Below are 21,439 nucleotides of genomic sequence, written 5' to 3'. Positions count from 1 at the left end.
AAAAAAAAAAAAAAAAAAAAAAACGGCTCTCCCTCAACTCGCTCAGAACAAAAGAAAAAAAGACAAACTACGCTCTCATTCTGAAAAATCTCTAGAGAGGCTATCAGCCATTACATTATTCTTTCCCCTTATATGAACTATCTTCAGATTATGATCTTGTAATTCTAGGCTCCATGGCATGAGATGTTTATTCTTATTCTTAAATCTCTCTAAATAAACTAGCGGATTATGATCAGTATACACAGTTAAAACAGGACCACTACACGCATAATTCTCAAAGTGGTGCAAGGCTGAAACTAAACTAAACAACTCCTCAACAGTTGAATAATTTTGCTGGGCTTTATTCAATTTCTTTGAATAATAAGTGACTGGGTGCTTCATCCCATTCACTTCTTGCTTTAAGACTGCTCCTATGCCAATATCATTGGCATTGATCACTAAATTAAATTCCCTGCTAAAATCAGGTATCAACAGAACTGGCTCATGAATCATTATGGCCTTCAATTTGTTGAAAGCTTCTATATACTCGTCATCACATACAAAACTTCGTCCCTTCTTAAAGAGATTACTTATGGGAGCACTTATTTCTGAAATTGGGCACAAATCTACGGAAATATGAAACCATTCTGAGAAATCTCATGGCCTGCTTTTTAGTTGCTGGGATTGGGAAATTGATAGTAACTTCTGTGTTCCCATCTTTTGGACAGATCTTTCCGAGACCTGCTTTATGACCTAAATAAGTGATAGAGGTTGTCCAAATTCACATTTCTTTAGATTTAGAACCAGATTTGCTTTGCAAGGGCTTCAAGGACTTTTGCTAAAATTCTTAAATGTTCTTCCCATGCTTCTGAGAATATCATAAGATCATCTAAATACATGACACAGCTGTCGATGCCATTTAAAACTTTACTCATTAACTTTGGGAAAGTACTGGCTGCGTTCTTTAAACCAAAAGCCATAACTCTGGGTTAGTAACTGCCGAACGGTGTAATAAAAGCGGATATTTTCCTTGCCTGTTCACTTAGGGTACTTGCCAATAACCTTTTTGCCAAATCAAGCTTGGAAATGAATTTGGCATTTCCAATTCTATCTAAAATCATTAATTCTGGGAAGGAGGAAATTACTTTGCTTAGTTACACTATTTACTTTTCTGAAATCAATGCACAGCCTATCTGATCCATATTCCTTTCTCACCAGAACTACTGGAGAACCCCATTAACTCTCACTGGGAACTATCAAAGCATTATCTAACATGTGCCTAATTTCCTTTCTTACTGATTTTGCTTTCTCTGGAATCAAACGATATGGACTTTGTCTAATGGGTTTTGTGTCCAGTAACTCAATATCATGCTCTAAAAGATTAGTTAGACCTAATTTATCACTAACAGTTTCAGGATAATTCACCAAAACATTGTGTAATTCCCTCAGCTTTTCTTCTTATAATCTAAGGTTAAATGCCTTGAAATTCTTAAGCTTATCGAAGTTTTTCTCGAAACTAATTTCTCTCTGTTACACAGTTACTACAGGCACTGGGCATTTGTTATATTTCTTCAACAAGTTTACATGCACCCACTTAGCTCTACGCCTACCCATATCAATTAAGTACAGTAATTTAAATTTCCCCTTTTTTCTAAGACAGAAAAAGGACCTTCGAACTTATCCTACCCATATCAATTAAGTAATTTAAATTTCCCCTTTTTTCTAAGACAGAAAAAGGACCTTCGAACTTATAAGATAATAAGGGACCTTCGAACTTATAAGATAATAAGGGACCTTCTCTCTGAATTAACACCAAAACTTTATCTCCCACACGGAAATTTCTCTCTTTTGCCTTGAGATCATACTTCCTTTTAGTTTCCCATTGACTGTTGCTCTCGTTTTCTATTGCCATCTGCCAAGCTTCCCTTAGATTCTCCCTGTAATTCTTTAGATTTGTGAGTAGTCCTCTTTACCTTCTTCAAGCATTAACTTACACTTCAAACTTTCTAAGGGTCCTTTAGCGATGTGACCAAACACTAACTTGAAAGGTCTAAATCTGGTTGTGTCGTTCAGCACCAACCGTAAAGCTAACTAGACAAATAGTAACTTTTCTTCCCAGTCATGTTCAAAATTGTTACACAATTTTCATAAGCAACTCTAACATTTGGTGGAAATGTTCAACAATACCCTGTGACTCGGGGTGATAAGGTGTGGAAGTTACAAGTTCGATACCTAATTCTTTCATTTTGTCCCTGAAATACTTAGAAACAAAGTTACTGCCATTATCACTTCGTATAATGCAAGGCAGACCAAACTTACACAAACAGCTCCAGCGTTTAACCGCAGTTTTTGCATTACTGTTTCTTACGGGGATTGCTTCTGGATAACGGGTTAGTCTATCAATGATTGTTAACAGTTAAATATTCCCTCCCTTACTTCTAGGCAAAGGTCTGACCAAATCAATAAAATTCTCAAAGGGTTTGTAAAGTCACCAAATCGGCGCCAGGATAGTGTTTCGGCGGCGCCATTAATTAAGTCTCCGCTGAGCTTGTTTTCTTTGGTGACTTCCGTTTTCTTCAAGCTCAATTAGTCACGCCTAAAACGTGCCAGGTCACGCATTTTAATCATTTTTACTTTATGGTATTTATACGAATGTCACACATTGTGTATCACATGTTTCTTCATTCACAGGCATCAAGACTGTATCTATATTGTAGCTCTGTATGTTTTGTATTGTAATTTGTACTCGTTCACTGCATATTATTGTTTATTGTTTCGACCTCAGGTCACAGTCAATTCCATTGTCTCTCACGGCCCGGCGTCAGTCGGTCGCAATATAAGCTGCCTGGATCTGTAATAAAGTAGCAGTAACTTTACCTGCTCGTTTCTTTGACACCTTACAGTGGTGACCGAGTATCCCGGAGCCATTAGCGGACTCACACGGCGACTCAGTCTTGGCTCCAGGATTTCTCCAAAACGCTCTTACCCGGCCTAAACACGGGCGCTGTAACCAGCGTTTGAGCGTGCTGACTCGTCGGCGTACCCCCACCAGCGCCACTAGCGAACCACACGGCGCACAAAGTGCGTACTCGACGCGATAAGTACCCCACTCCAGTAAGGGGTCAAAGGAGCGAGCATGGACGCGATATCCCCTCCTTCATGCAGTTAAACGCGGACCCGCGGACTCCGAGGTTTACCTACCTCCCATCACAGCCGCGCCCGCCCGCGCCGAGGCCCTCCCGCAACTCCACACCAGCGCCCGAACACACGACGGCCGGCAACACAATCGCTGGCCGCCCTCACCGTAAAGCTGCCGCCCGTTTTCGCAGGGGAACCCATCGATGTGGCTGCGCTAGGGTGGAGAGCCACTTCAGAATCGCGGACCTCACGGACGAAATCCTACAGGCCGACACAGTGCTCAACGCCCTTCCGGAGGACGGTACAGAAAACTCATCTCGCGAAAATACCAAACACACACCCTCACATACAGCACCACAAAAAGTTCCTCCTCGAAGCTTGCTCCCTGCCCATCGCCGAGCGGGCCGCCGTGATTTATCGACCTTGCCAATAATCCACGCCCGACCTCAATCCAAGAGGCGCTGGGGCATGGTCGTAGATCTCTGTCAATACCAGTCTTGGGTGGCACAAACAAGCGGCAGGAGATAAGCTTCATACGGGAAATCTTCCTTCGCCAACTCCTCCGGAAGTACGCAACCAGATCGCTCACCCCTACACCATGCCTGTCGAGGACCTCAGAGGCGGCACAACACCTCACAGACTCCGTCAAGGCTTCACAGCGGCTAAAACGGGCCACACAGCCGGTCAGCTCCGTCCAGCCTGAAGAGGACGTGAGCAGCCCGTCAACGCCATCGCCAACAGACGTCCACCGAACCACAGCAGATGGAGGTCCCGGGCTTCTGTCGCTACCACAAGTGGTTCGGAAAGGACGCCTGAAACTGCCTGCCGCCCTGCTCGTTCAACCGTTCAAAAACGGGGGTGGCGACGCCAGCAGGACAGGCCGCCATGGCAGCCGAAGAACCCAGGGCCTCAAAAACAGTAGGTTTTTACGTCCGCGACACCGTCTCCGGCAGGATGATGCTGGTCGACACAGGAGCCTTTAAGTCGGTCTTCCCAGCATCCAGAGAGGACCGCAACCAGACACCAGACCCGGCCGCTTTCTGACGGCCGCCAACGAACCCCCATCCTCTCCCACGGCACCAGGCTCCTGTCGATCTCCATCCTTGGCCAGAGTTACTCCTGGGACTTCATCGTCGCGGACGAGGAACCCCACTCCTGGGGGCCGATTTTCTGGCGCACCGGCCTGCTGGTCGGCGGGGCGCAAGCGCCTCTCGATACCGACTCTGCCGGTCTCTCCCGTTAACGGCGGGACCCAGACCCACCATCAGCGCCGTCGCCCCACCAGTATGCACACCTTCTGTCGGAGTTCCCTGAGGTATTTAAGCCCCCAGCCGCCAAGTCCCCGGGCCCCAGCCAAGCACGGCATATACCACCATATAGTGACCAAAGGGCCCCGACACATGCGAAGTTCCGCAGGCTTCCCCCTCAGCGCCTTCAGGAGGCGAAAAAAGCATTCGCGGAGATGGAACAGATGGGCATCTGCAGGAAAGCCTCCAGTCCATGGGCCTCCCCCCTCCACATGGTGCAGAAACCGGACGGCTCCTGGAGACCCTGCGGCGACTACAGGCGGCTCAACATTGCAACGGAGCCCGACCACTACCCTCTACCCAATATGCAAGACCTCACGGCCTCCTTTCACGGGCCAAAATATTCACTAAATTGGACCTTCTTAAATCTTATTTCCAGGTACCTGTTGCGCCAGAGGACATACCAAAGACAGCCATCATCACGCCCTTCGGGTCCTATGTGTTCGCCTTCTCCAAAGACTCGGGCTGAGGGTGGAGGGGCCACCTTCCAGCGGCTCATGGACAGCATCCTGGGGACCTAAAATTCTGCGTCTGCTACGTCGACGACATTCTCATATTTTCCAGGTCTCACAGCGAACACCAGAGGCACATCAAAGCAGTCCTCCAGCGCCTCCAAGAAAAACGGCCTCGTCGTCCGTTTCGACAAGTGTACCTTCAGCGTCCAGAAAGCAGAATTCCTGGGTCACGAGGTGTCTCCGACAGGCGTCCGCCCTCTTACATCGAAAGTGGCAGCCGTGAGCCAAGTTCCCGACACCCACCTCCATCAAGGCCGTCCAGGAGTTCCTTGGGATGGTAAACTTAATGGCAGGCGGTTCATCCCGGGATCGCGAGACACCACGGCCCCTGACGGAAGTCCTAAAAGGTCAACCAAGTCCCTGTCTTGGGGACCCAGCCAGCAGCAGGCCTTTCCCTGACAAGGCCGCCCTCACCAAGGCAACCGCCTTGGCACACCAGGATCCCAAGGCTCCTCCAGCTGACGACAGACGCCAGTAACGTTGCCTGCGGTGCTGTTCTGAGCAAATCATCAACGGCGCCCCCAGCCCATTGCCTTCTTCAGCAAGAAGTTCAGTCCCGCAGAGTCCCGCTACAGCACCTTCGACAGGGAACTCTGCGCGATGTACCGCGCAGTTTGGCACTTCAAGTTCCTCCTGGAGGGGACGCCCTTCACAATCTTCACAGACCACCAGCCACTGGTTCACGCCTTCACGGCAGGGGGACGATGGTCTTCCAGACAGCAGCGCCACCTCTCAGCCATAGCCGAATTTACCTGTTCCGTCAGGTACCTCCCGGCAAGAAAATCCCGAGCAGACGCCTCTCCAGAGTCGAGTTGAACGCAGTGCAGCTTGGTGTAGATTACCAGGACCTTGCCAGAGAACAGGGCTGACCCAGAAACCCCAGCATACCGCACCGCCATCACATCCCTCAAGTGGCGGGACGTGACCCTCGCCCCGGAGGCCCCAGCCTGCTCTGTGACATCAGCACAGGCCAGCCCCGCCCTTGGTTCCAGCCTCACGCGCCGCCAGGTATTCGACATCATTCACGGCCTCTCACACCCCTCCGGCAGGACCACGGCCAAACTGCTTTCAAAAAAAGTTCGTCTGGCACGGGTGCAAAAGGACGCCACAGCCTGGGCAAACAGTGCCTGCAGTGCCAGACCAGTAAAGTGGGTCGTCACACGCAGTCGGGGTAGGCGAGTTCCCACAACCAGGCGCCGCTTCGCCACATCCACATCAACGCCGCGGGCCCCTTCCCCATCAGGCGGATTCAGATACCTCCTCACGGTGGTAGACCGTTCGACGAGGTGGCCTGAAGCCACACCCATGCAAGAAGCCACCGCCAGCGCATGCGCTGAGGCCCTGCTCTCCAGTTGGGTTAGCCGCTTTGGCGCCCCGGACCACATCACAACCGACAGGGCCCCGCTTTCCTCTCCGAGTTGTGGTTTGCCTGGCTCAACTTTGGGAACCACGCACCACACCACCACAGCGAGACAACCCAGCGGCCAACGGCCTGGTTGAACGGTTCCACAGGTCCCAAAGTCATCCCTCATGGCCCGCTGCACCGCCGAGGACTGGAAACATCAGCTGCCGTGGGTCCTCCTCGGGTTGAGGACCGCCCCAGAGCCGACGGCACCCCATCCGCAGCTGAACAAACCTATGGGAACCCTCGTGGTGCCGGGAGAGCTCGTGACGGATGATCGCCACTCCCCATCTCTGCAGAGGCTCGCGACGTGGCTGGCAAGTTCGCCCCTGCAGGCGCTCATACATCGACAAAGCAACCACCTTCATGCCGCCACAGCTGTCATCCGCCACCCACGTCTTCGTCAGAGTCGACGCCGCCCGTCCACCACTAACTAAGCCCTACAGGGGACCCTTCCGCTGCTGGGGCGGAACAGCAAGGCGTTCAGCTGGCACTCCCAGGCAAGAACGACTGCCTTTTCCATAGACCGGCTAAAGCCCGCCTTCCTGTCGGAGAGTCCCGGCAGCGACGCAGCACCCTTCCGCCCAAACGCACTCCAGCACGCCCTCACCCCGCAGGCGCGGCCGCCCAGGAAGGAATTTGCCCAAACAGCAGCCTCACAGGCGGGAGGCCCTCAGTTATCTTCAAGGAGCCGCGGCACCCTTCAGCGCCCCAGCAGGTACAGGGATTAATCACACGCGTCCCTCGTCTTGGGGGGAGTATTTGTAAAGTCACCAAATCGGCGCCAGGATAGTGTTTCGGCGGCGCCATTAATTAAGTCTCCGCTGAGCTTGTTTTCTTGGTGACTTCCCGTTTTCTTCAAACTCAATTAGTCACGCCTAAAACGTGCCAGGTCACGCATTTTAATCATTTTTACTTTATGGTATTTATACGAATGTCACACATTGTGTATCACATGTTTCTTCATTCACAGGCATCAAGACTGTATCTATATTGTAGCTCTGTATGTTTTGTATTGTAATTTGTACTGTTCACTGCATATTATTGTTTATTGTTTCGACCTCAGGTCACAGTCAATTCCATTGTCTCTCACGGCCTGGCGTCAGTCGGCCTGCAATATAAGCTGCCTGGATCTGTAATAAAGTAGCAGTAACTTTTACCTGCTCGTTTCTTTGACACCTTACAGGTTCACCTACCAATGGAATATTACATAAAGGAGCCCTGGGGATTACCTGATTAGGTTTACCGGCCATTTGACATTCATAACAACTTAGAACATATATTTTCACGTCACTTTTCATCTTAGGCCAAAAGTACGTCCTACTTATACACTTAAACTTTCTACTTAACCCCCAAATATCCTTGACCATCATGTGCTAATTTCAAAATTAATTTGTGAAGCTTCCTAGGGATTACTAATTGTTCGATAATCTCCTCTTTGCTAACTGACTTTGGACAAACATAACGACACAAAATTTCGTCTTTTAGACGAAAGGTTTCCTTACAAACACTACTGAGCTCATCGTTCAGATCACATTCAAAGATTTGGGTTAGCATCTCATCCTCTCTCTGTAACTTAACTAGCTCATCCTTATTCAATTCCTTGATAAACGCCCTTTCTTATTACATATGTGACAAGTTACCTTGGAACTACTTGATGCCCCTTTATTCTTACAAAACCTAGAAGTATGAACAGGTTTTCCACATGCATAACAATAGTAGTCACTTTTGCCTGTATTGCTACTAATATTACTAGAATACTTACTACGCTGAACCCTACCTGACGAAGGATCAGTTTTCTTCTTACTCTCACTTTAACAATGAGTTAGACTGTACTCATCTGACAACCTAGTCGCATCTGCAAAAGATTTTCCACGCCTATCTTCTATATATAATTTAATCTTTGGGGATACGTTATCTTTGAAGTTTTCTAGCAAAACTAAGTTCTTGAGATCATCAAAATTATCAACTTTAGCGGAAGTTAACCAATCATAAAATAATCTTTCTAACTTCTTTCCGTACTCTACATACGTACTGCTCTCGTCCCTTTTCAAACTTCTAAACTTCTTGTGGTAAGCCTCCTGTACTAACCTGTATGCACTAAGAACAATTTCTTTCACAACATCATAATCCCCACATTAATTCTCGGAAATGCAACTATACACAGAAAGTGCCCTACCATGCAAGAATGACTGTAAATACAAAGTCCACGTTTTCTGAACAACCTACTTAACTTTTCAAAAGACATGAAATGTTTCGTTACATAATCATCAAATTTGGCACTAATTTCAACACTACACTCACTATCAACACCTTCATCGTTCAGTGATGAATTACTACCTCGTGTGCTGCCTGATGGACTATTATGAGAACTTCACCTTAACCGAGCAATTTCTAACTCATGTTTACGCTCTTTCTTTCTTTCTTCTCTCTCTTTCTCCCTTTCTTCTCTCTTTCCCCTTTTCCTCTCTCTTCTTTTCTTCTCTTTCTAGCTGCAGCTTTCTAATTTCTCTTTCAAATGCTCTTTCATCTCTCTCAAACTTCTCCCTTTCTTTCCTCTCAACATACAAGAAGAGCATCACCTTCCCAACCCAGAAGCTTACCCGACTCAACCAACTCACTCATTCTGCTTCTTTCTATATCCTCCCTGGTTCAATTGGTTACAGTGTTGAAAATACTGGCCAGGTCACCAACTGTCCTGATCCAAGAATCGTTCCAGGTTCTCTCAAACTCTTAAACATCAAGGGTTCAACACCAGCAATTGAAATATGGGAAATGAATATAACAAGAAACTCTCACAACACATTTATTCACAACCTTATTTACAAAGAAAATGAAATGTTTCCCCTTTGCTTTCATTCAACACAACGCTAAACAAAACAAATCTAAGCAGTTATAAATAGGGGGAACAAGTTGCAGAGTAGAGCAATCTTAATACTTGAATGGTGAGTTATCCTTACATGGCTGGGGTTTCAGCTGAAGAGATGATGCTGGCATGATGACCTCAGGCTTGAAGACATCACAGAGGGGAGGCTAAGAACTCTGCAGAGGTGTTGCTGGTACAATGACCACGGCCTCGTAGACGTCACAAAAAGGAATGTCTTCAGGATGAGGCAGCAAATCCTGTTTCTCCAAGAATCTGGAGATTGTGCAAATGGAGGGCAGGAAGGGCTGGCGACTCATCCTCGCTACAGGCAGGAAGGGCTAACTACTCCACCTTGTCACAGGCAAGAAGGGCTTAGCAACTTTTCCTTCACACAAGCAGAAAGGGCTGACTACTTTTCTTCATCACTGGTATGTAAGGCTCACTGCTTCACCTCGTCTCAAAAATGGAGGGCTTAGGGACTTCTCATCACAAGCAGGAAGGGCTGGCTGCTTCTCTTCGTTTTGGGGCAGGACAAGATTTTATGGAGAAGAGTAAGAGTCGTCTGAAGGGGATACTCCTGTCGGAACCTTGCTTTGTCCAACCTCCGACTGCCCTCTCTGTCTCTGACTGTCTATACCTCTGTCTTGGGAAGCCTCTTCTGGAAGCTTATATACCACTGTATGGGCGGAGTAAATGACGACAGACAATCGTCACTCCCATATAAGGAGTTTTTTTATTTTCTGCACAATGATTGGTTCCTAATAACTGCCCCTTTCCAGTCACACCATAGAAGCTTCCACAACAAATTTTCTGATGCAATGTGGATCGAATATTGCGCCATAAAATTTTCTGATGCAATGTGGATCGAATATTGCGCCATAAAATTTTCTGATGCAATGTGAATCAAACATTGGCGCCATATTACAAAGGCATGGCATGAGATACACAAGAAAGGGTTTTCATTGAATCGCTAATTGTCCATAACGCGTTGACAACAGTAACTGACTAGTGAGCAAACACAGGAAGCAGTCACGTCTTGGAAAAGAGATATTTCTTTTTTCAATATATTTCACCATTATTGCATCTACCCATCACAAAGCGCTACAGCGAATTTCAAAATTTAAGCTGCAGCACAAGTTGAAACATAGCTATATAATTTCTTGGAAGTTACTTATATGAAACTTATGGCATATTTCATCAAGGATATACAGGCAGTCCCCGGTTTACAACGGGTCCGGCGTACGACGTTCTGAGGTTACGACGCTTTTCAAATATATTTATCAGAAATTATTTCCCGGTTTACGACACATGTTCCAGGGTTACGACGCGTCGTACGCCGATCCGACAGAAGAAATATGGCTCCAAAACGGCAGAATAATCAAAATTTGGAGGTTTTTTGATGAAAAACTCAATAAAAATGTGGTTTACATCGTTTTCAATACACCCAAAGCATTAACAGTAAGATTTTCTTACGATTTTCGACGATTTTCGACGATTTTTCGGTTTACGACGATTTTCGGTTTACGACGCGGCGTAAAAACGGAACCCCTGTCGTAAACCAGGGACTGCCTGTACGTGTTTCTCTAGCTTTCAATTAAAAATTGCCATACATGTCAAAGCGCTTCCTGTTCTATGTCAAATTATACATTGGAGTGTTCAATCTAGACCCATTCGAAGGCATTTGTTCTAGTAATTTCTGGAGACATTTAAGTATGCAGAGGCTTTTATGAATGCAATACCACCAAGATCATAAAGAAAATAAGTAACCAGGTTAGGAAAGTACAAATCAAATGTCTACTTTACCAGGGTCCTAGAACAATTCACTCATCAGAAATGGACTATTGATTACAGGCTAATACCTCTGCTAAGATGACCCCTACCTCAATAACACTGTTTTCCAAGTTCATCTTTAAACTCCCTACCATATGAGCTGGGACTAAAAGTTCTTATTACTGTATGAGGAATTTCTCAATCTGTTATCTCCAAAAAAAAAAAAAAAAAAAAAAAAAAACTCAACCAAAATCATCAAAATTGTGGAGCCTTTACCATCTTCACATTTTCCTTGTACATGTACCATCATAATTACTTACACCACAACAGGGAGCTAGAAGAACAACAATGGCACAGCATATTTTAAACAAAACTTAAAATGATAAGCTTACTTCTACAGCACAAGCTGTTTAGAACCTAAGCTACAAAAATGCATCATGTCTCCCAAAGCAGGATCTAATGATAGTGTTACAAACTCATCCAATTTTGATGCATTACTCACCAATACAGAGAGAAGCATGAATCTAATCACTTGAGATTAGCTATTTAACCTAAAGCTCAAAAACTGATATGACCCATTACTTGTCTTGAAAGGGAAAAGTAACATCAATACAGTATTTTATTAACCCTCTGATGATAACCTCTTCCAAGTAAATTTATTTTCATTCAGCTCCTATTACATTTATCTAAATGAAGCTAAAAATGTTTTATGTTCAAGGAATATTTGTGCAGTAGCATCAAGATTATATTTTCAAATAGCCAACAATACTACACCATGAATTTCACTACCAATATAATTAGGATCAAGCCAACTGTACACTTCAAATTGATGTTCGTGGTTTTAGTAATTTTCTTCAGTAAACTTATACGCCTAGCCTTGTCTTATTTGGAATAACAACAATGTTCCCTGTATCCTAAACCTGAACTACCAAAGCATCAATCTTATCATAGCCCACAGCCAAGGACAGAGCATTCTAAATTTACACTAGTATTACTAATACAAGTATGGTTCCTCTGAGCAACACTGCCATTTAGCTTACCTTTCCCTCTTCACCAAAAACCACAGTCAAGACTCTCTGACCCTAAGTTCCATACCTAAAACTTAACCTACTTCATCAATCTTACATTACTTTCAAATCCCTATTCCCAATCTTAAGACACACCACCAATTTCTAACTACCAAGCAGTCTAAAATCTTGAAATCTCAACCTTCTCCAATCCTTTACCTAATGTATCAACACTAGATTTGGTAAAACTATAGAACAGCTCTGCGCGGACAATTATCTTCGAAATTGATTTTTCCTATACTTTTAGTGTTGCTGATGAAGGAGATGGTGTTGTTAATTGTCAGTCAATTATTATTAACCTCATATCTCTATCCAACATGGTTGGGGACCCTTTGAGAACGTGGGGTTTTGGGTGGGGGGAAAACATTGGGAGAAAGACCAGACTGTCATGTTGTTATTGAACTGTTCTGTGCATGCAGAAGCCATTAGGGAGCCATATGTTCAAGAAGGGATTGACTAAGGAAACTAATTATAAAAGGAACTATACTAAACCTAGTGTACCCTAACCTAACCTAGTAGGCCATGTTACTTAGCTGGGGGGGTTCCACCCCTGGACCCCTTGGTAAAGGAAACTCCACTTTGGTAAAGCTTAATAAGTGCTCTGGCCGATTTTTAGTAAAAATGTGTTTATACATTGAAAGATACTAAGTATGTTCTAACGAAGAAGGAAATTAGTGGCAGTAAGTCCTATCGGTCTAGAAAACACAACTTGAATATTTTTACCTACAGAAAAAAACAAAGTCCTTCATGTTGTTGTCTCTGTCGTATCACCTATTTTACTGAGCTCCTGTTCGTTCGTTTGTGTGCTGTGCAGTCTCAAATTGTCATGGAGAAACCACACCTTCCGAATGACATCACAAAAAAAAACCCACCCAAAAAGTGACATCATTAGACAATATCCAATCGTAAATAAGCACGTTTAAATTTTCTCTGAAACACAAGAAAGCACAGTGTTTTCAGCCAACGACAAATATTTTATGTTACCAAGTCGTTCATTTTTTTGGCAAATACACCTATTTTCTCCAATTAAGCGTGACTTCCACTAGCGCCATGAGTGAATTAGCAGGACCATCTACAAGCTCCGATTTTGTTCCCCAGGAAAGTTTCCCCACAGTGTGTGAAAATTGTTACGTGAATTATAGAGATTTCACAAACTATTATTATGGGCATATGGAAAGGCTCATAACATTTGCCCAAAATCACGGTTTAATCAAGAGTGAACACATTTGCCCGACATGTAAGGAAAAGTGCCTAATGGCTGCTCAAATTTTTCAGAATTGTCATGAAGTGTGCAGGGAAAGTAGTGCCCTTAAGGGGGGGTTGCAGGGGGGGCGAAGCCCCCCTCTTAGGCTTAGATAGGGGTATGGCACCCTAGGTTAGGTTAGGTGGTTGTTTGGTTAGGTAGTGCCCTGGAAATCACTTTTCTCCTGCTCCCCACCACCCAAAAACCCTGGTTCCCACTGGGGTCCCCCAAGATTGTTGGATGGGAAAAAGGGTGTAATTGCTTGATGCCACCAATATTAGTTATCAGTTTCAGCATAATCAATAAAAAATACATCGGAAAAATATATATTCTTCTGCAAACAAGAGACGGAGCTCTCCTTTAGATTTACCTCCACTTTTTTACCTAAAGTTCCCCTATAACACTGTGCATGTGCAACAGCATTCTAGGATGGCCAGCATACAATAAATAACACATAAGTTCTGAGGTTAACTACAGGTTAATTACAGTTGTTTGCCAAAAAATAACAGTAAATTCTTGATAAGCAACAAAAGCACTATAGAAAATGTCAATTTTAGAGGAAATACCCTAATGCTTAGTTCTACTGGATTGACCAACTGCACTATATGCTGAACTACTTTCGAAAAATTTCGAATATTCAATCCCACACCAATTAATAACGATCTTTGATCCCACTTCGTGTGCCTAGCATAAACAGGGTTGCCTGGGCTAATGCGAATTAGTACTACTGGATGCTCCTCTTGTTTCACCAACTGCCTACAGGTCCATATGCTGAACTACCTGGACAGATCTATAAAATTTTAATGGTCAAAATTTGGACACTAAATAATAATTCAGCCGGCTGTCGGCGGTGAGCTAGACAGCAATTAATGTTAACTTCCGATCTTTGATCCCTGTAACTAAGCTGTCATTGACCTTTAGACATAACGTGGGGTAGGTTAAGCCGGCATTCTGCGGCAAGCCCCCACCTCCTAACCTGCGAATGGTAAACTCCCTAAAAAACAACTTACCCTAGAGGTGTTTACTAGTTATGGGGGGAGTGTGGGGGCTTGTTAGGATGCTCCTCTTAAATACTAAATCGTGTTTCACGCAGGCTTTTACAGCCGGCCGACAAAATATGACAGGCCAAGTAAAATAACATAGAAAATACCACAGTCTATATACCGCGGACAGTTTCTTAGAATTACCAATATGAAGATACACTTGAACTTGAAAACCAGCATGTTCCTCTACACTGGTTGCTAAACTAACAGCTGAAATAGGGGACTGATAACTGAATAATCTAACCTTGGATTGATAATCACCAAGGCGAAGAAATGCCTCGGCGAAGACTTGACAGATCTGCTTGGGAACAGCCAAAATCAAAATGTAGAAATAGTTATTTAATGGATGGGCTTGAATTACATCTTCAAAATTACAATTTCACAATAATAGTGTTTTCGGAAGAACGCCACCAGAGACATCTATCGTCAATGGACAGTTAAAATTTTAACTATAAGAAACAAGAGGAATTGAAATAGTAACTGACAACTTTATTTGTTTGCTACGAACATTTAACCTTCGATTTTACGCGATACGTAAGCAATTTTATCAATTCAATGCAAGATATAAATTATTTGTAAGTTTCTATTTTCATTAATCCTAAATATTATCCATTATATCGCAAAAACTACTAAAATAAATCAATATTAATAACATTATATAGCAACTATCGTCATTTAAGTCCTTTTGCAATACATGACTGTTGTCTACAATTAAAAATTATAATATTTAAAAATATAATCTTTATAAAATACACAAATTATAAAAATAACAACTAATATTGATGGATCACTAAATTAGACTGACCACTAAAGTGTTTTATTTTTCTCGCAAATTAAGAATTTCAAAGGTATTTTGTTATATATGTTTGGTAATACAAACAGGCAGACTAACCTTAAAAGTTGACGAAGGCTAAAACTAAAAGACAAATATTTTCCAAGCCGGTTAAAAAAGCAGATTTAAAGGCAATGAATTAAATCAAGTATTAATAAATATAAAGCACTAAAAGGTTAGGTTTTACAACAACAAATATTTCTGAGAGCTTTCATTAAGTCGTCTTGTAAAATGCGTAGCAGATTCTAATGGAATCCGGCTAAAAAGTAAATAACACTGCAATCGTCATTTAAAAAATGAATTTAACTTGGATCGAAGAGAGATTAACTAGGTATTAAATTGCACCTGTTTCCACACAATATTTCACAACTAGACCATTTTAAAGCTACGTATAATAGCGATACACATAAAAAACTGGCAATAACTTGCAAATATGTAATATATGGTCTATGATTTTAAGAGAGCTGTGTAACACATTTCCATGGTCAATATACGGCATGAATTAGAAAATAAATAATGGCTGAGATGGCTCGTCAGCTATAAGGGCTAGTTTGTATAAATTACAGAAATTACTTAAAAGTTATTTTGCGAAATGATGATGGGCATGGTTTCGAAACTATGTAACTTGAATACTTTTGATAACAAAAAAGATTTACAGCTAAAATCATTCCAACTGAGATATCTTAAAGCTAAAATATCCTAAGGTAGTGATATTAGAGTGAAAAACTGTATAATTGTATTTTTTACTGATTTTTCTCATGCCGTATTTTTATTTTAGGCCTGTTTCCCTTCAAAAAATTCGTCTACTCCGAGTACTTTTTATACAAAGTGCTATTGTTCTTATTTTTCTTTAAATACAACTAAAATTTGATATTTTTATTGATGAAGATTAACGATAAAAATAGAAATATTAAAATCAATGATACTGCCACTTTACCGTATGTTATTGAGTAATAAGTAATCTCTAAGGATTTCTGCTAAGACTGTTTTGGTAACACAGAAAGCAGACGAATTACTGAAAAGGAAAAACAAATATTCAACTTTTAAAATCTATGAAATAAAAAAGAAAATGGACAATTGAAGTAGGATTTGGTTACACAGATGCATGCATACAACCATACATACATTTGATCAGTAAAATAAAACAACGCAGAATTAGGTCAGCATCTTAAGAGACTATAAATAAAAACAGGACAGGACATAATTGATATTTTGGGAAACAGTACCAAAGACCCCTTGAAATATAACTGTCTGTAAGCATTTCAGCACACTTTAGCACCCACTGGAGACATGTAAATGACCTACCTTTATCTCTGTGATTCAAGACTTTTCATATTTTTAACAACAGTAAAATAAGTGACTTTACAAGTTCTTTCCTCTATAGGCTTGACAGATATTCTCGATGAACTGTTGGTGCGTTTGGATGTACCGTGCATGGGCAGTTGAAGCTGTGCCCCGGATCACAAACAAGAGGAACCCTTGCTTCGGTCCAAGAACCGGACAAGGATGTGTACGGGTATGGTTGTTTATTAGAATTTTAGTTTGCTTCTGTTGACCTAAACTGGGAATCGTGTAGCCTCTCTCTTGTTTGGTGTGGGTTGAAGATGGGTTAGAGAGAGAGAGAGATAAAAACTGTCATGATAAATGTTTTTGTATCATAACTAAAAACGAAACGACCTCGACGAGGTAATTCTCAACTCACCGGAGTAAAACCATCCAGCAGAATCTCTCTCTCTCTCTCTCTCTCTCTTAAGAAGCGTTGTTACACATAGCAGCACAAAAGGAATGATGTACTTTGATGTTTCCATATGACTGGGGACAACGACCTTTAAAAGGCGATGCAAACGATAAAGAGAGAGCAGGTTGCCATCTTACATTGTCGAATATCATGGCAGCCAAATGAATAATAATAATAATAATAATAATAATAATAATAATAATAATAATAATAATAATAATAATAATAATAATAATAATAATAATTAAATTATTTCTAATAGTTTTATGTAATAATAGTCACAATAATGACAAAAACAACCATTATTTTGATTACACCTTGAAAACAATTGCTTTTCTCACCTCTCGACCCCTGTCACGGTAAAAGTTTGTTTCATAGTGGTTCCTTTCAGTTACACTGCTGAAGCTATACTATTCGGAAATTGGTCAAATCTTCCTCAGATAGTTGGTCTGGGACCAGCTACTGACTTAACACACCAACACACACTTCGAAATGTCAGCCAGTGAGACTGAGAGATGAAAGAAAGGACGGTTCTGATTGGCCACTGACCAATAAATACTCACTATCCCATTTTTATCACTTGGGATTCACTACCTTACTGTTGGAAGACAGTCTCTCTTCCCTGGATTAACCCAGTCTCAAAGGTAGTGAATCCCAAGTTTACTATGACTACATGCAAATATGATCCAAAGCAGATTTAAACTCACTGGCTGACACAAAATTATATGGAGACCAACTATCTGAGGAAGTTGACCAATTTCCGAATAGTATAGCTTCGGCAGGTGAGCTGTTGAAACGCAAGCCCGAGAGGTGAAAAAAGCAGTTTCCAGTTTCAAAATAATGGCTTTTGTCTGCCCGGCTCTCTGGAACAACAAAGCAGATTTAAACACACAAAAAAAGGCAACCTGTCGGCAGGTGGAGTTAAAGTCCCATTCCAGTTTGTTGATGCCGGCTCTCTGGAACATTTGCACAATGAAAGTCCCATATGTCGATGCCTGCTTACATTTGCACAATGAAAGTTATTGTTACCACTTACCTAAAAAGATAATTTCCATATGCAGACAGATTGAGTCCAATCTTATAGTCCTTCCCTTGACGCGTTCTGGTTTTGTAGACCGAATGTTGCCGATTCTCCAGGTGTACAATTGCTTTCAATTTGATGGAGTCTATATTTGATGGAAGACAGGTCACGAAGATTCACAGATTAAAAAAATAGACTGAGCACAATTCTACGTTTTTCACCGGAAAATTCCTTTCCTACTTTCAAGAAAAAAGTCTCGAAAGATTACGGAAACATTTTGAGAAGTGGAGTCAAGGAAGCGAAACAAAGGTTGCTTTTCCCTCATGAACTGATTATACATCAAAATGGCCGTCATCCGGAAGATAGTTTAATATTCTTGCAATTGACATCTCCGTCAGACCTCTGTCCTACAGAGCCGATACTGCTCGGGTCACTTGCCTGAATGGGCAGGTGACAGGGGGTTAGAGGTTTAAGAAGGGAAGGATTGCTCAGAGGATCCAGAATTTGGGGCAGTATGTAAAGGGGTTTGTGGGGGCGTGGGGGGGAGATCAACGTATTACTGATGAGCTTTTGAATCAGCTGCACCTGGGATAAATCCTTGATTCAACAGTAGGAGATAAAGTAATGATTGCCGTTTTCTTGTTCGTCAGAGGCAATCTCTCTCTCTCTCTCTCTCTCTCTCTCTCTCTCTCTCTCTCTCTCTCTCTCTCTCTCTCTCTCTCTCTATATATATATATATATATATATATATATATATATATATATATATATATATATATATATATAGAAGAGAGAGAGAGAGAGAGAGAGAGAGAGAGAGATTATACATAAGGGTATACATCAAAGGTAACCATTGACCCCTAGAATGTTGATCATTATGGGAGCTCAAAAAGGACTCCCTCAGATGTACTGAGTCTGAAAATACCCTGATGTAAAGATGTATATATATATATATATATATATATATATATATATATATATATATATATATATATATATATATATATATATATATGCATGAGATAAAACTCCAATTCCTGCCAGTTCTCTTTCTCATTCTTACGAAATGGATTCTTGGCTTAATATGTTTGAAAATATCTCTCATATAGCCTACTTTTTCTTGAAACAATCATTAAATGACTGGCAATATGGAAGGGCTATTGTAAATTATACTGACGTGAGTAATGCCGTTTATTTGCTTCATAACAAAATCCCTCGTCAGTCCCAACAAAAAGATGAAATATCATGTCATTTCTTCCTTTCTTCCTCAATCCACCTCGTGACCGCGTCCTCCAACACTTCCAGAGGTCCTACGGAATCCAGCACGACCTCGTGGAACTCCTTGAGGTCGAAGGACTCTCCCAAAAGCCTCTGAGCCTTTTTCCTCAGTTCCCAGATCTTCAGTTCGCCCACCTTGTAGCCAACGGCTTGACCAGGGAAAGTGATGTAGCGGTCGACTTCATTCTGAAAGAGGTGCGGTAAAACAGCACTCACAGATATTTATGACATACGAGTATAAACATAAACAAAGACTCGGCGTATAGAAGCTGTATGATAAGCAAAGGATAACTTTCATGTTTCTGAAATGTGTGCAGTGAGTAAATAGAACAGACTGAAATTAGGTATGCGATATGAAAAGATTTATTAATATTGATGTATTTAGTGGGAGAGGTCTCGTCATTCCGAAGTATATGACTCTACTAAACTTTCTTTGTTGATCATGTTAGCTGCTTCCAACAATCCCTTTTAATGTACACATACACATATATACATATATATATATATATATATATATATATATATATATATATATATATATATATATATATATATATATATATATATATATATAATTTGCAAACTTGCTTTTAGGACATTCCAGAGCTTTTGAGATAAATGAACAAAAAAGACATCAATAATGATCTGAGCGAGATGCAACACTATTGTGGAATGGAATATAAAATTAACACCAAAGGCCAAGCGCTGGGACCTTTGCGGTCATTCAGCACTGAAAGGGATATTGAGAGGTAAAAAAAAAGTTTCAAGGGTGTAACCGGATGAAAACCTGTCAGTTGCACTGTAAAACAATTGTTAGAAAAGGGTGGAAAGTAAGGTGGAAGAGAAAATGAACGGAGGTACAGTAAAAGGATTGAAAGGGGTTGCAGCTAGGGGCCGAAGGGACTCTGCAGAGAACCTTAAGTAATGCTTACAGTGCACTGCGTGAGTTGCACTGACGGTACTAATCCCCCCCACCCTCCCTCGCCTCCACGAGGAATGCTTTTTGAACCCGTTCTTCAGGACTTACTGTAAGCTTCTTTCTTTTACATTGCGATCAGCGTGAAAGTTAAAACCTTATGAACATCCAGGAAACTAAAAGCAGCTACACTTTGCCGAACTACTAAGGCAATGCACAACACTGAGAACCTTTACGAAGACATACCATTGAAACTTACCTCAATATTCTTGGTAGCCAATGCTGTGTGCTGCTTCATGAAGTCAATGGCCCGGTCTCTACTCCAACTGAACGCGTGCATGCCGGTGTCAACCACCAGACGGCAAGCCCGATACATTTCATACGAATAGTGACCATACCTGATAAAGACGGAGGGGAAATGATATTGGTTACTGCTCAGTTGCAATGAGATTGCATATTCATGAAAGTATGGACTAAAATTTTGATGAATATGACTGCATCTTCCTCAGAGATAAGGCTTGCCAAAAACAAACGAACAGAATTAGCAAAATTTATGTAAAATCACACATTTTCTCTTTCAGACTATGTTTTTTTGCGAATTCTAAGGTTTCTGGGCAGCTCCTCCTCCTCCTCCTCCCCCTTCTTCTTCTTCTTCATCTCCCTTTTACGATAAGTTTGATATCATTGAACAAGACAGGCTAGCTCTAGCAATTCTTCGATGTAATCACTGGGTAAATGGGAGTTACATTTTGATACATTCCTGCATTTAGCTTCCAACGCTTTCTATGACTTCTAAAGACTGTTCGTGTTTCCAGATAATAGTAACACACAAACAGCCAAAATTTGATGAAACTAACTAGCAACTTGACTAATGTACATGTGTATATGTGTATATATATATATATATATATATATATATATATATATATATATATATATATATATATATATATATATATATATATATATATATATATATATATATATATATATATATATATATAATTGATGTCTATTCGTATACATTTCTTACCTATCATACGGATCGCCATAAAGCTTCATGTCGAACCCGAGGTCCTCCGAATAAAGGCCCCACCCCTCCAAATATCCCGTGTTGATGGGGAACCTCGAAGGCGATATCTGGTAATTCCTGTCTTCTATCACCCTCCTGAAGAAGGGGATGTGCGGGGATTCCATGGTGTGGGAGGCTTGCAGGTGGTGACCTGGGTTGCCCTCGTGAAGGCATAAGGTCATCATCTCGTACCTGGGACTTGATAGAAAACGTCTTTGTGAGTAACTAAATTTATAACGACGTGAACATGCG

At 42.0% G+C, this 21,439-nt stretch overlaps 1 protein-coding gene and 1 long non-coding RNA gene across 2 annotated transcripts in view; both read right to left on the bottom strand.

Annotated features, from left to right (window-relative positions):
• Positions 1–14,808, bottom strand: part of LOC136835790 (uncharacterized) — a 28,014-nt gene extending 13,206 nt beyond the window's left edge. Inside the window, exon 1 of the long non-coding RNA XR_010852260.1 lies at positions 14,575–14,808. This is a non-coding gene — a long non-coding RNA (uncharacterized lncRNA). The remainder of the gene's footprint in view (positions 1–14,574) is intronic.
• A 4,361-nt stretch (positions 14,809–19,169) lies between these two features.
• Positions 19,170–21,439, bottom strand: part of LOC136838008 (uncharacterized) — a 9,367-nt gene continuing 7,097 nt past the window's right edge. Inside the window, exons 8-10 of the mRNA XM_067102875.1 lie at positions 21,149–21,379; positions 20,375–20,513; positions 19,170–19,385 (exon numbers count right to left, since the gene is read on the bottom strand). Coding sequence (XP_066958976.1) covers positions 19,170–19,385; positions 20,375–20,513; positions 21,149–21,379 — 586 coding nt within the window. The remainder of the gene's footprint in view (positions 19,386–20,374; positions 20,514–21,148; positions 21,380–21,439) is intronic.

This window comes from Macrobrachium rosenbergii, chromosome 4 (genome assembly GCF_040412425.1).
Source record: "Macrobrachium rosenbergii isolate ZJJX-2024 chromosome 4, ASM4041242v1, whole genome shotgun sequence".
In the NCBI taxonomy this organism is placed as follows: domain Eukaryota; kingdom Metazoa; phylum Arthropoda; class Malacostraca; order Decapoda; family Palaemonidae; genus Macrobrachium; species Macrobrachium rosenbergii.
Note: the sequence above shows the minus strand (reverse complement) of the source record. Positions and strands in the feature narration are given on the sequence as shown.